Source organism: Trachurus japonicus, chromosome 24 (assembly GCF_045865225.1).
Source record: "Trachurus japonicus isolate A0001 chromosome 24, Traja_1.0".
Lineage (NCBI taxonomy): Eukaryota > Metazoa > Chordata > Actinopteri > Carangiformes > Carangidae > Trachurus > Trachurus japonicus.
The window spans coordinates 15,440,297-15,454,839 of record NC_140930.1 but is presented as its reverse complement, the minus strand read 5'-3'; the positions used below and the strand labels follow the sequence as shown (position 1 = coordinate 15,454,839).

Genomic DNA, 14,543 nt, shown 5'->3' with positions numbered 1-14,543 from the left:
TCAGTTTCATCATTAGTGGTGTATGTATCCTACAATTTTTGTATCCTTAGGGATCGCACCAGTCTGCGTTGCCATAACTATAAGAGCACAAGACTGTGCATGTGCTCTTCTCAAGGGACTCAAAGCAGAATGTATAGTATAACAAAAAGTACGCCTACAAATCCATACTATCCACACTTGTCCATGCGCACATTTGTATGGGAGCATATTCATGGCCTGAGAAAGAGTTATTTTACCTACAACAAAGCCATTTCTGTGTTAAAAAGAGGTTATTTGGTAACAAAGTCAAGACCAGAGATTTTCACTGCAGTGCCACTCTGGAACATCACAGATTAACAGCGTCCTTTCTTCCTTGCATGTGTCACCTCCTCTGGTTGTTGACTTTATGCATGCTAATGAGCAATAAACGGAGCCACCCTCAGACCACAGTGTTCACAAACTAAATTAGAGGGATACAGGATCACTGCTATGAGGAAGAGAGGGATGGAGGTAGGATAAAAGACATGGGGAGAGATGAAACATTTTGATTATTAGTGACCTACAAAGCGTCACTCTGATCTGAAAACACCTCATCTTTATTATCTTATCTAAATTTTAAATTGTCCAGATCTCACAACAAAATAAAACCGACCACACACTGTAAAAATAAGGACTGAAACATCAGTTAAGTAATGCATCCCTTAATGCCCCCAGGGTGCTGTCACGTGTTTGGCTGGGCAGCTGTCCGCGACAGGTAGAACATGTGACGGTCAAGATGAAGCATGATCTGGGCATTACTGCAGTGATGAACTTCCAGACAGAGTGGGATGTGGTCAACAACTCCTACGGCTGCAGGCGCAACACTGGGGAATCCATGACCCCGGAAACCATGATGCATTTGTACAAAGACTGTGGCCTGGTGTATGTGTGGATACCCACACCCGACATGAGCACAGAAGGTAAGAGGAACTTTGTGGAATAAAGCAATGAGATTAGTATTAAGCTGAGTCAGAGAGATGGAGCAGACACAGTTTTGAGTTAAAGCAGATATCAGTGGAATGTTTTTGTTAATATAAGTCCTAAATAGTCCTATTTTCCGTCAGCAATCACTTACATGAAGTATTTCAGCCTAAACACGAGTCTCTCCGTCACTCTGCTCTGCTGTAACCCGAGGAGAAAATTTTCCTTGTGGGATACAAGTGTTATCCAATGAGGGGAGAGAACGGCATGAAGGGCTGTGTGTGCAGCCAAGGGATGCGCGTGAATGTGGTGACGTAGCACGAGGACCAATTGATGCCTGACAAGGGCGGGGGCTGCTAACTCATGGTGCGTTCAAGGAAACTCGTACTTTGTGTTTTTCCTTCCTGTGAAGTCATACCAGTTCGATCTGGTACGAGTTCACGGGTCGGAAGTTACGAGTGGCCGTTATAGGGAACTTTCACAGACAACAGGACGGTAAAAACACGAGCTACGGGTTACCTGGAACGCTACCAAGTCGTAGTTGTGACTTGAAGCTGTAACTTACGGTTTCAAAAGCCTGCCTTGAACACAGCATTAGCCGAAACGGCCGTGCCGATGATATCTGCTTTAAGGTTAGGGTTAGTCAATGTATTCCTCAAAGACACTCTGGCAGGTTGTGTTTAAAGCTTAGGTTACATAAAAATATTCCAAAGGTCAGTAAATTGGAGAGGATGAACACTTTTACTAATCGTAACAAGAGTGAGAGGAACAAAAGAAATACACCTGAAAAGGATCTGTGATGAAATTATAGCCAACTAAGATCATAAATAAGCTTCCAAGGTCTTTCTTTGCCAGGATGTCAGGGATGAATCTTCAAATCACAGTATCACACGCAGTGGGTTAGTCACAAAATTAGTGCTCCTCGTCTTCGTAGGTGAATGTAAGCAAAGACAAAAAATCTGAATTACTCAAGTTGTGTGATTCACATTTTATGAACAGGTCCCTGGAAGCATTTTCTGAGCACAGTGCGCTTCTTCATAACTAACAGCTCATTGCTGACAGTATTGTATTTTGCTCTGGAGTCCAGAACCTGCACAATAACTGTGATAAATGCACTTTTTAAGTATTCATGGGTATGCCTTGAGGCAAATGACTGCCGACAGTTATTTGCAGCACTATATATTACACGTTTCTTCTCCAAGGTCGCAAAGTCGTAAATACCCAAGTCAGTTCAAACAGATCAGAGGACGTTAATGGATAAGTCTTGTGCTATTCTATTTTTCCTAACAAATCCAACTGAAAGATGAAAATTAACAATATATTTAGGTGTGATATAGTTTCATGAGATTCATTATCGCCATCCCTCTCCTTTTAAGTGTATTGTGTTATTCTCTCCATATCCAGGTCGTATCCGGATGCTTCCTCAGGCTGTATTCTTGCTTCATGGTCTCTTGGAGAACGGCCACACCGTCTATGTTCACTGTAACGCTGGAGTAGGCAGGTCGACGGCCGCTGTGTGTGGCCTGCTCATGTACATCCTCGGGTGGAGCATGAGGAAGGTACAGTACTTTGTTGCAGCCAGGAGGCCAGTAGTATATATAGATGAAGAGGCTCTAATCCAGGCTCAGGCTGACTTCATCCAGAAGTTCGGACAGCTGCGACCATCCATCTGTTACCCGGAGATATGAGGGTTGACTGTCTTAATACTGAGGTCTTCAAATTTGAGGAAGAAGTTTACAGTTATGGAAAACTCCACTGGACTGGACTGGACCTTTGGAAGTAATAAAGATTAATGATTTTGTGTGAGGAAATAAATACATTTGTATGCATGAAAGCTGCCGGAAGGTGAAATAACCTGTAGCAAAAAAAAATTAACTTCAATTAATTTAATGTATGTAAATGATCCACTTGGTTGATTCTGAAGTATCTGGAGAGACTTCTCCTGGCTGCCAGCGAAGATGTTAAAAGCAATTAATCCTGCTGTGACGTGTTTGCTTTTAACGGCAGGAATTATTCTCTGCCATTTAACACATATAGTCACAAATTATGCAGCTGGCGTCATCTGAGGACACTATTAGTAGTAGTTTTCAGTAAATGCCTGCAGGGGTGTTTGGGTAGACATTTTCTTTAAGCTCTTTTTGTAATCATTAATTAATTGAGTTGACATTTTGAGGAGGCAACTTTCAGCTGACGTGTTGAACAGCAACGAGCGAGAGGGAGGCAGGTCAAAAATTTGGAGGAATATAAACTCCATTTCTCCTTTCACTGTTGCTTTTGTATGACTGGGTGTCATTTAAGAGAATCCCCTGTTCTATTACAGAGTGAAAATTATCCTTTTTTTTTTTGGAGAGACGTCTTAATGCTGCATGAAAATGGCTTGCAAAAAGCAACAAATTTCCAAAATGATAATGCCCTTCCATCTCTGTCAGACAGGTTGCCTGCTCCCAGACATCCAAGAATACCGCTCCGCCCCATCTCCCTCAAAGAGCTTGATAGCATTTCATCTTTATTTATTTATCCGGCGAATGTTATTCCAACCAATCTCCTACATAACAAAAACAACATCCCTGCCAGACCATTTAATGCATACATAATGAGACATTATTGGAATACTGTTTGCTGTCAGTTTTGAACTTCTGCCGAGGCTCTTGCTGAGAATCTATTGCATTATTAAGATACAGTGTCTTTGTCACCTGTGCCTGATTTAAGAAAGTCAGTGGATAAGCATCTTCTCCTGAAGCACTAGTCTTATAACCTGCCATTACATTTATATAAGTCCCTGCAGAATCCAGAATTTTCAGAGGGAGTCAGTGGGGATAGGTTGGTTTGAGCTGTGCATATGTGCTGCACGAAGCAAATTATCATGAATTTGACGTGCTAAAAACTGAATATTAAATAATGGCTGTGTTTTTATTAAGAAGCAGTGTGTTTACAAGTCTGAACATTTTTTTAGCTGTCTATACCTCACCGCATGCTGTGATTTGTCACTAATTGAATGCAAATGTAATTGGTAAACATGTCACATTTGTTCCACTGGGTCATTATCAGTGTATGTTCCCAGGTATTTGTAGTCCAGGATCTGTCAATCAACACCAGTTCCCCTTGATCTATTCAGATAAGATAGGCATTACAGAGTACTCACAGAAGTCATTTCTGCACCAGATAATTGTTTTATAAGGAGCAGAAGAAATTCCACAAACAAATTTCATTTCATCCAGAATGTGCAACAAGAATTTAATACAGACATGCTGTGTGTTGTGTCTACTGTTCTGGCATGCAATGTCCCTGTAAGCCATCAATTTGAATTTATTCCCTCCACTATCCCGTTTACACACATTCATTTTGCTGATTTAAAGCATCACAGACCTATTCTTTAAATTTGCTGTTGCAGTGTAACTTCCCTTCATCACCTAATGGAGCCATTAACTGAGACAGACTATTTCCTTTTTAAAAAAAATAAAATAATACACTTTTAATAACCTTCTAACAGTGTAAATCACAGGGGCTTTGTGGTGATAACATAATACTGGCAGAACCAGAAAAATACCTGCTGTCATTCATGTGCTGAGGTGATGGTAAGCAAAGGCATTTTTAGTGTCCTCACGTCTTCTAAATTAGACAGCCTTAGATCTTTGCTGCACTTTCAAGGGGAACTATGCAAGTCGTTCACTTTTTCGCTGCTTTGGTTACTTTTTTTCTCTACGGGGCTCCTCCTACAGGTTCAAAGTGCGTATTTACACTGTCGTACAGTCACTCAAAAAAACTCAGTGCCAACCCTCCTCCCCGGCCATGTGCAATCCGTGGAATGAGGTGGGTAACGTTAACAAAAGATTATTGATTACTGGCCGTGTTTGTGTCGTAGTCCCGTAAAGCTGTGCATGTTTGTCATTTAACCATCACAACTAACTACTCTGAACCTGTTTAATACAGTTGCAAATCTTGCCTCTTGTATTTTAACGGGCAGAAATGCTGCAACATTTTTTATTATTTCTCATGACATTTCAGTGTCTGTTTCAGTTTGTGAATTCAAATAAGTACAAGTTTGTGATAGTGACACAGCACAGAGACAACATCCAAGAAGAAAACAAAATACCAGAGCTGTGCCCAGAATTTACTGCCAAACAGCATCAACAGAGTGTCTGAAATGGCAAATCTCGCCAGCTGCAACCATTGTGTCCCATCACTGTTAGCAGTATAAATAATACCCATGAGTGTATCCGAGATGGCAAGTACCCCTGACAGCCCTGGCATCCTGTGTAGGGATACTATAGACTGTAGGCTGAGCCACTTATCTTTCACATTAACTTGAGACATGCCACTAAAACAAGTGAGTCCACATCATTAGGACTGAGTATTACAATCATTAAGAGTTTATTTTGGATTTTCATTATGTAACTATTTCATCATGAACAGGTGGTGCTCTACAACCTCTCTAGTGTCACAGTCTCTGCATCTGCAGCAGACACACATGCACTATGCTGCTGCACACCCCTACCTAAAGTACAAGTATACAACACAAGTTCAAATGAGGACAATAGAGTGTATCTGCCTGCATTCAGCGATTATTATTTCATATTCTATGGCTAAATAATTCTCAGCCACTGCCTCATTTCATCCAACGGCTTGGTATCAAAGCACTTTTCGGTAACAACCTAGAAATTCAGTCCACAACTCGCAAAGGCTCATTAAATGTCCCTCTGCTTTATTTTGCATATCTGTGAGATGGATGAGCAGAACCATTCAAAGTCAGCAAAGCGCACTACTCACACAAAGACATTATTTGTTTACTCTCTGTATTAGAAATTATTATCTCAACTCAGTCTATTTAAATTTGGTGAGTGAATAATCCAACAGGCCCAAAGTCTTCCAAGATGCATGATGCTTTGAGCACAAACTCTGCCCTTTGAAACACTTACCATTCATCTTCCATACAGCTCTATTAGCTTGACCAGTCTGCACTAGGAATTCATTCATCATAAAGAGGTAAAGCTTTTTCACCTCTGCAGACAATCCCACAAGTCACACATACAAAGAGCCGCAAATGATTTATATGCATCACATCAATCTGGGCACCCTTGTCCAATTTACTTAATAGATTCCAAGTCCAGCCATATCATTTGCATGGCCCAGGCTCACTATGTGCTTAAGAAAAGTCCAGCAATGAAGACATTGCTCTCGACTTTGCTCCCGGGCAGAGCTCCAGTCATCCTGTCAGATATTGACTGGGGAGTACTGACTATAGCTCCAGATTTATAAACCTATTCTACCATGTATGTTTCAGTAGCTTGCACCAGCAGCCCATCTTGTCGGACGACAGGTTTATCAATGCAGTCAAGCACATTTGACTATGAGGCATTCAGTGCAATTTGAACAGGCATGAGTAATGTCACACAGTTGGAACTACAGTAAAAATGTCAGATCCGGGAGGCTGCAGTGTTACATTGCTGAATAATGAATACATTTGAGATTGCAAGATGTACACTCACTGCAAGAGGCTGGATAGCATTTTCTAATGTCTGTGCCAAGCCAAAATATAACATATTCCTCCAGACAAACAACCACACTTGATAGATATGACGTCTGTGCAGGCTCTGACAGATGTAGGGACATTCATTTTGAATCTTTTTTTTTTCACCCTGACTGCTAGCCAACACTCATCTACCAACTCTTAAGCGTTAGCCACATATAAAAAGGTTGTCTATGTGTCTATAACACATTGAAAATACCAACACACAGGGGTTTAAGTTGACTGGAACTATCTGTGTGTCTAACCATAGATTGATTGGCTGATTGACTGATTTGGTTATTTAAGTGTCATGCACATTACTGTGCCCAGCCCACATGAGCTTACAAGACACTGAATAATATAAATACAGACATTCAAAGATGGATAAAAAGTCTTCTCATAATGTATCCAAAGACTCGTGCAATGAAAATTTCAGCATTTATAGGCAAAATATACAAAACAATCAAAGTAAGTATAGTCTTAAGGGGGTTACTGTCCTTTCTTTTCAATAAATCTGGCAAGGACATATCTCCTTGAAAAATCAACTCAACATATCACATTCAGATATCTAAAATAAGTCAGGATTCTTCGATTTTGAACTTTTTCAAACGAGGATTTCCTCAGTCCAAAGAGTGAGACAGACACATACACACACAACAGAAACTGCTCCTGAAAGATCACCACATCACCGATCCTCTTAGCTTCATTGTTGCAGAGGAAGCAGTATTCCACTTATCCAGGAACTCAGCTAAAGCTCTATGTCATAAATGCATGAGGTTATTAGAAAGATCAGCTCAGTTCAGGTCAGATCAGATCAGTGATTAAAAAAGAGCAGAGTAGCAGAACGGCTTCTTGACCGCTGCGGAGAAATACACCCCCGGCATGAACCGCAACAGAGCGTCATCAAACTCAGAATAAAACTGTCGTGGCCTACAGTACCTCAGTCATCAGTGAAGCAGACAGGTTTCTATTCCTGAACAAAAACTCAGTAGAGAAGCTATCGCCATGCTGTGGGGTTAGTCTGGTGCACACTGTAAAATGTTAAGACTTGCGGCCGACAATAACTGTTCAGATGGTGCTGATGTCACAGGATATTTTAAAAGCTCAACTGATAACATTAATAGGTCAAAATACTGATTGTCAGTTAACGGTTAATTATGAACAACCCGAGGCAGAAGTGAAGTCTGGAGAATGGTCAGCATTTTCCAACAGCTTTTGCTTTTTGCAAAACGCTGACCATTCTCCAAACTTCACTCCCACTTCCCTCTACTAAAGCAGTTTAGAAGAATGCTGTTAGGATCAAAGAGTCATTCTGATGAACCAAAGATAAAGTGAGGTTTATCGGAGTGTCAACCAAGCAACTTAATTGTATCAGTGTGGTCCACACTGATTTCATGATGTGGTAATAGCAAGCTTCAAAAAGGTTCAGTCCTTTATGATATACTATCAAATATCTTGCTCTTTTCCATCAACTTGTAAACACTGTGCCGTTAAAGTAGCTGGGTAGTTTCACTTATGTTAATATGAGGTGATTATAGAGTCAAGGACAGGGAGCCATCAGCATCCACCAGAGCCCAATGGAGGGATTGTCTGAGCAGACAACATCTGTGAAGCCGGTCCACTGGCCAATTGAACTTTAATGTATTATTTACAGCCAGTCATTCCCCACGGAGTTGGTGGCAGGAACCCACTGATATTCAATAATATCCAGCCTTTGTCTCTGAGGGGCCATAACAATGACTGAGCTGATATATGCAGACTCAACATTTCTCATGCAGACCGTGTGAATACAATCTGAAAATTGTTTGTTGCTGCAACACATAAACTATGCATCCTATTAATTTTCTAATCACTTGGTGGGCTATTCTTTGTTATTCTTCTTTATTCTGGGTGCATTGTCCTTTTATCAGGAACACTACTGAGATTTTAGTGTAGGTTAAAGTTGCTACCCTATCCACCATGCTATCTTTCTTCTTTAAAAAAAACAAAACAGATACATTATACTATAAATCTCTCCTTAGAAAATTTCAAAAACATAACTTTTTGTTTACACAAAACCTCACAGGAGTGGTCAAGAGATCATAAATATGTGTTTGGGGTTTGTACTTCTAAGTGAAGGGCAAAAGTTGTTTTTATTTATCTTGCTGATTCTAAATCATATTACATTTGGATTTTATAATCCTATCTTGTGTTTGTTAGATTGTAAATAATTTGCTGAAAAATAATAAGCTTTTTAGATTTCAACCGCCGCAGCTGAGTGCTCTCCTCAAAATCTCTAGAAAGTTCTGCATGGATGAACTATGGATGTATTTAAAATTCCTGTTTGAGTGATTGGAAGGTAGCTTATCTATATCTAGAAGCTTTGGCTGATAAATGTGCGCTGTGAGCCTTAGTGTGTGAGTTTTGACAAGACTAATCTCTGTCACGCAAAGATCGCTTATGCTCTCATTACATGCATGTCTGGAGTTATTTAAATTAATGACACCAGACTGTTGTTCACTGTTGGTGGACTCCAAAGAGATTTTTAATTTCAAGACACAACTCAACGCATTATAGATGGATTGTTGGTGGATTGTAATGATTGCCTCAATTTACAACAATCAAGCACTGCACTCAATTTAAACACATTACTGTTCATCACAGAGAAAAGAAGAGTGGTGGGCAAAGGAAAATGAGAAATAGATGAAGTAAGTCATTTGCTTTGACAAGTCCCCACCACAGTCAGTCACTGTGCAACTGTACTGACTGGCTTCCTGTAAAATCCATTTCTTGCTGTCAATACCTCTGTTGTTCCCTCCATCTTCTACATTGCCACTGCCATTGATCAGTGTCAGCACGACAGATTCTGATATGAACAAAGGAGCGGGATACATAGCTGCTGTGCCGTAGTGAACACTGTGAGTAATTGTGTGTCACTGGGAAAAAAAACTTGGCAGTGTAAGGGGTTGTGCACGAGCCCTGATGAAAATACTGGTGTCTTTATATCTACTGTCATGAAATGTTACTACGATGTATCAAATTCTGCAGGTCTATATAGATAGGATGCAATTCATCATGCTCACTGCAAACTGACAACACCTCAGAGACAGACACTTGGTTCAGTGACCTTGGACTTGGTTAATAGAGATATATCCCAATCAATAAATTCCATCTGTTACCTGGAGCTCTGCTCTGGGTCTATGCACACACTTGTGACTGGACTCTGTATTTCACTCCGCTTCTCTAACTCATTTCTCACATAAGACATTAGGCAAAGATCCGTCACAGAGGATGAAGGAAACGTTTGAGGAACTGCCGTATGAATTATTTGTTGCGGAAAACTCTAACTAGTTGACCATAATAAAAATGGGTATGTCTACTGAATTTGGCTTTAATTGACCAAAGAGCGGCAAAAGGAACACGTTTAAAAGGACAATAGTTGCCTTGTATGAATTTGGCTCATTAGTTACAAACTTCTACTTTTCATGACAGAAAATATTTTGACAACTTTATATTTATGTATACTTTGTTGTAGGCATTGCCACTTTCAAATTGGTCCTTATATGTGTCTTAAAGAACACTTTATATAAAAGAAATCGATACACTAGCTTCTCAAATTGAATGGCTATTGATTAGGCTAACCACCATTATACCTGCATTGTGTTTGTGTTCTGATCAAGCTAAAAGGAGTTTGATTAGAATATTAATCAAACTTTGGACCCCTGAAACCATTTTTGCCAAGATGATTTATGATGCATGTGCTTTTTTTCATGCTACGCTGCAGATTTACAGCGTCATCAATCTGAGTCTCAGATTGCCTAAAATAGTATCATTAAACCGTCGGTGGTGGGAACAGTCAGAAGTGTTTCTCTCCCATTTTGATGGTGGATAGGCACATTTGACAATTTGACAAAACAATCACTCAGGTGTCTGTGCGCTCCAAATCATGTCTAATGTGTTTCCTTTCAGTTCATTTTCGTAAAATTGTCTCCTAATCCACTAATCCATCATATGGTTTTGCAGTCAACAGCAGCCGTGGCATATCGCAAACAAATGAGATCTCTCATCTGTGCATCTGAATCGTATGTGTGCTGCTTGTGTGTGCCAGCACAATCTGTTTGTATTTTTGTCATCCAGCTCAAACCAAACAAGACTGGACAGGTATACATTTGTGAAAGGAGCTCATTTGAAGATGTTTTTAGCACGTAATTAAGCTGGCCCGCCCTTAAGAGAAGCACAACAGAGATGTGTGGCCATGCATGATAAGTGGGCCCTGCCTCCCCAGATTCTTTCCTCCTGCCTGAATCAGTGATGCCAGATGCCAAGGCTGACAGCTTAGTTAACATAGTAATCATGAGATCAACAAGCACTAAATGATCCAATGAAAGAAATGTCCATCATTTAATCATGACTGTAAAGGAAAAAGCTGCCTTGTGAAATCTATCAGAGGCTTATCTCTACATTTTCAATCATTAGCTTATGTTTGTTTATTAATACCATTCTCCACCTGACAATGTATCACAGCGTCTCAGCTACCAGTTTAGGTTATTTATTGTCTTCTTTTTAATCTTTTATCTCACTGGTCATGACAAACACCTCTCGTTCTCTGTGTTATTCACATGTAGAATGAAAAATAAAGAATCTGAATCTGAATCAAATCAGAATCGATTATTTGCTTCGCTCAATACACGCAAAGGACATGGCAACAGTTTTCATCCATCCTTTTGTTATGTTCAGTCAAATAATAGTGCTTCTTGACATTACAGGTACATCTATAACAATTTTATCTTAACAGTACAATCAACTCCATCTGCACACTTCTTGTGTTCCAAAATGTCCTCTTCTAATTGCTTATCCTCGAGGGAGCTGCTATTCCACAGAGGAAAGGAGATCCCACATAAATGCCCCGCCATCATAAGTACCAGTGTGCTGGAGTTGCCCATGATCACAGAGACCAGGCAGGCCACCACTAAGGGCAGATTGGTGACTTGAAGTAGGTTGACAGGGGACAGAATGTGACTCTAACCAGGTTCGCCACCCTCCTCACCTTTACACCATTTGACATGGTCTCCCTGCCAGAACAGATAACATTTACAACAGAGCAGTGAGCAACAAAGCACAGGTGAACCAGAGTCACATCAGAGTTAACACACACTCACAGTCACTGATCTCTTTTCACTATCGTGCATATACATACAGTATTGTTTCAAGCGTTTGCTCAATTAGGCTTTCTCTAATTATTTAAAGGCCTCTAAACTGACCAGACAACCACTTCCAGCGGGGCATTACTTAGTGACATCTTATGCAAATGTAGTCTATATAATGGGTGAATTGACTGTGTTAAAAACTGATGATGCTCATCTCATCATTTACATGGTACTGTATTAGAACTCTAACCTGATAATGACTCACTCAACACAATGGAAAGCAAATTTAGATTATTAACAGCTAATGGACATGTCTGGACCTAATATGATTTTCTCTATCAAAAGTACATACCACTCTGGCTGATGAACAATTGAAATTGGGTAATTTATCTGTACGTGTTTGGGAACAACACCATTCAAATAAAAGATGTTCTGTTAGGGATGTTAAAGCAGAACCAGGAGTTGAAGAGAGAGAGCGAGCTCTGGTGCTGTAAATACCATTAAAAGTTCATTTGGTATGTTTATTGTGTCTTTGGATGATGAATCTGAACATCATTAATAGGCCGGTCCTGTGTGTGTGAGTGCAGGGATGAGCAGACATATGGCTGCCAGTTCCCTGGACCACCAGACTCATAAATCACCTATGACAACAGATAATGAATGCATGGCTATCAGAGAAGATTGGTTTGCCCATTTCTACATCAGTTTTGTGGAGTGATGCTAGAATTTATGTTTACAAGAGGCTGCGTTCAACATGAACTACGTACATGCCCACATGTTAAAACATGAATAAATAAGGAGCAGGATGAAAGCATTACTTATCACGTGGCCCACAAACAACTGTGACTTTCATTTAATTTGTTCATTTGTTGGGTTGCGAATTAAAATTGTTCTAAAAATATATTCATTTACTGCAAAAATGTCGCTATAAGAGGTTTAGTTTTTACACCACTCAGCACATTTTGCTTACTCTTGTCCTAAATTTCGACTCTCCACCTTGCCTTCATTACTGTTCATCATCAGCACATCTGGGCTCCACAGCCAGGCAGATGGAAAGTAGATGAGGCCTGTCTGTTGTCTGGGGACCAAGCCAGGTGTTCAGACCTTACTTCAGGTAACATCAAGTCCCAAAAGATGTTAGTACGGGTCTTTGGCAGAGCCTTAGAGGCTTTACTGTGCAGTTGCTGAGCCTGGATGTGACTGCAGAGCCTTGAGGCAATATTCATAGGCAAATTAGTCTTGCAAAGGAGACTAATATCATACCACAAGCTGTCATATACAGTTAAGACACATGACATATTAAGGGAGGAGTGTTGGTGAAGTTCATCCTGTAGTTAATGAGGCACTTGAAGAGTTTACCTTAACTGTCAAAACACTTACACTATGACTAAGAGCGGTCCACAATGACTTTGCAAATCAAGCAGTGACACGGAGAAGTTTGTGCTGGTGGACCTCGCCCATCTGTCTTTATCTCAAGTAAGAAAGTTCCATTCCCTTCAATGTCAATCTTTCAACCTGAGAGTATACGACTTATCTCTTTCTCATTCCTTTTCTCTCTCTCTCTGTCACACACACACACACACACACACAAACATGCAGACATGCACACACAAGCACACACAATTTCCCTTTAAATCCCTACCTAAATTATCCTGGAAGCTGTGGGGGGCTGTGAAAGTGCCAAGTTGATGGGAGGGCAGAACGGGATTGTGGGTAATTTCATGTCACATTTCCAGCAGACTGATGTCTCTTTGGACAGATAATAGCCTACAGCATACAGAGACAGAAAAGGCAAAGTCACTGTGAACCCTTTCTTCAAATACTTTAGCCCACATTCCCAGAAATGCGTCCATGTATTTTTTTTTTTTTTCGAAGGCATATTTGCATTTTCTCCACATTTATAAATTTGCATAGCCAAATGAAAATTGCTTGTGTGTCTGAATACTGACATTATTGGCTCCCTGGTCTCATTGCCTCCACTAATAATGCTCATTCATTACCAAGCAAGTAGCATTGATAACCTACACAACGCACTCATCCATAGACTTGTTTCCACTCCATTGAAAGGGCAGACAAAAGTCTACCTCTATCAGGATGAAGTGAAACTTTTGCAGTCAACATCCCACTGATTTTCAGGCGCTCCAAGTTTTGGAACTACTGTAACAGGCCCCTCCGTTTTTGTTTGTTGGAGCACCACCAAGTCTTGGATAGACATAAAACACAACAATCACTTAGAAAAAGGCTATCTCCTCTGTTAGAGGTGCTAGCAACAGGGAGAAACTAGATATAAGGCTTTTCAGAAGTCTGCTTTTGAATTCCCTTTTGGATTCTAAACAACTGGCAGCTATTCTATTCTATTGACAATATTCACAGCGTCGCCATCTTTCCTCACGTCATCACTCACGGTGGGTGGGTAAACAAACCGTATAACTGCTGCAAGCCGTACAAACATCCGGAGTCTGATAAACTGCTTTCCTTTCATCGCTTCCTGGTTGATACAGATTTAAGGAAGGCATGGGTTATTAATGTCCGAAGGGACACCGGGCCATATTTCAAAGTAAAATGACATTTGGGTTAAACTGATTTGAATTAAGTTAGCTGGCATTAGCTGCAACTGCTAACGTTAACGGTAACATTACTGTATGTGACGGCGTTGAATCTTCCCACTCCAAGTGACGATGTAAGCAAAGATAGCCACGCTGTGAATATGGCTACAGTAATTCATTTTTTCCCCCATCTGCAACAAGTACTAAAGTGATTTCTCCATGCATCCAAATTGCACCTCTGACTGGGCTTCTTCTACTTGTCAAGTGACAGTTTTCAACACAGAAAAAGACCAAAGCTACTGCTGGGTTAAATGAAACCTGTAAAAGCCGGATACTGCATTGCACACCAACACAACATCCAAAGCCAGCTCATGGGAAATAGTAGTCTTTTACAAACTCTGAGGTCTTGCAGGTTTCGCAGCTTGG

General features: G+C 40.4%; 1 protein-coding gene across 2 annotated transcripts; it reads left to right on the top strand.

The window, feature by feature from the left end:
• Positions 1-684: 684 nt before the first annotated feature.
• Positions 685-10,798, top strand: epm2a (EPM2A glucan phosphatase, laforin). Of its 2 annotated transcripts, XR_015035205.1 has the most exons (3): positions 685-938; positions 2,344-2,699; positions 2,795-10,798. XR_015035205.1 is itself a non-coding variant. In XM_085770756.1 (2 exons), the coding sequence occupies exons 1-2, from the start codon at positions 755-757 to the stop codon at positions 2,625-2,627; spliced, it is 468 nt and encodes a 155-aa protein (XP_085626882.1). In that variant the 5' UTR covers positions 685-754; the 3' UTR covers positions 2,628-10,798. The 2 variants fall into 2 exon arrangements, 1 of the variants encoding a protein (XP_085626882.1); XM_085770756.1 differs by having other exon boundaries at positions 2,344-10,798.
• The last annotated feature ends 3,745 nt before the right edge of the window (positions 10,799-14,543 follow it).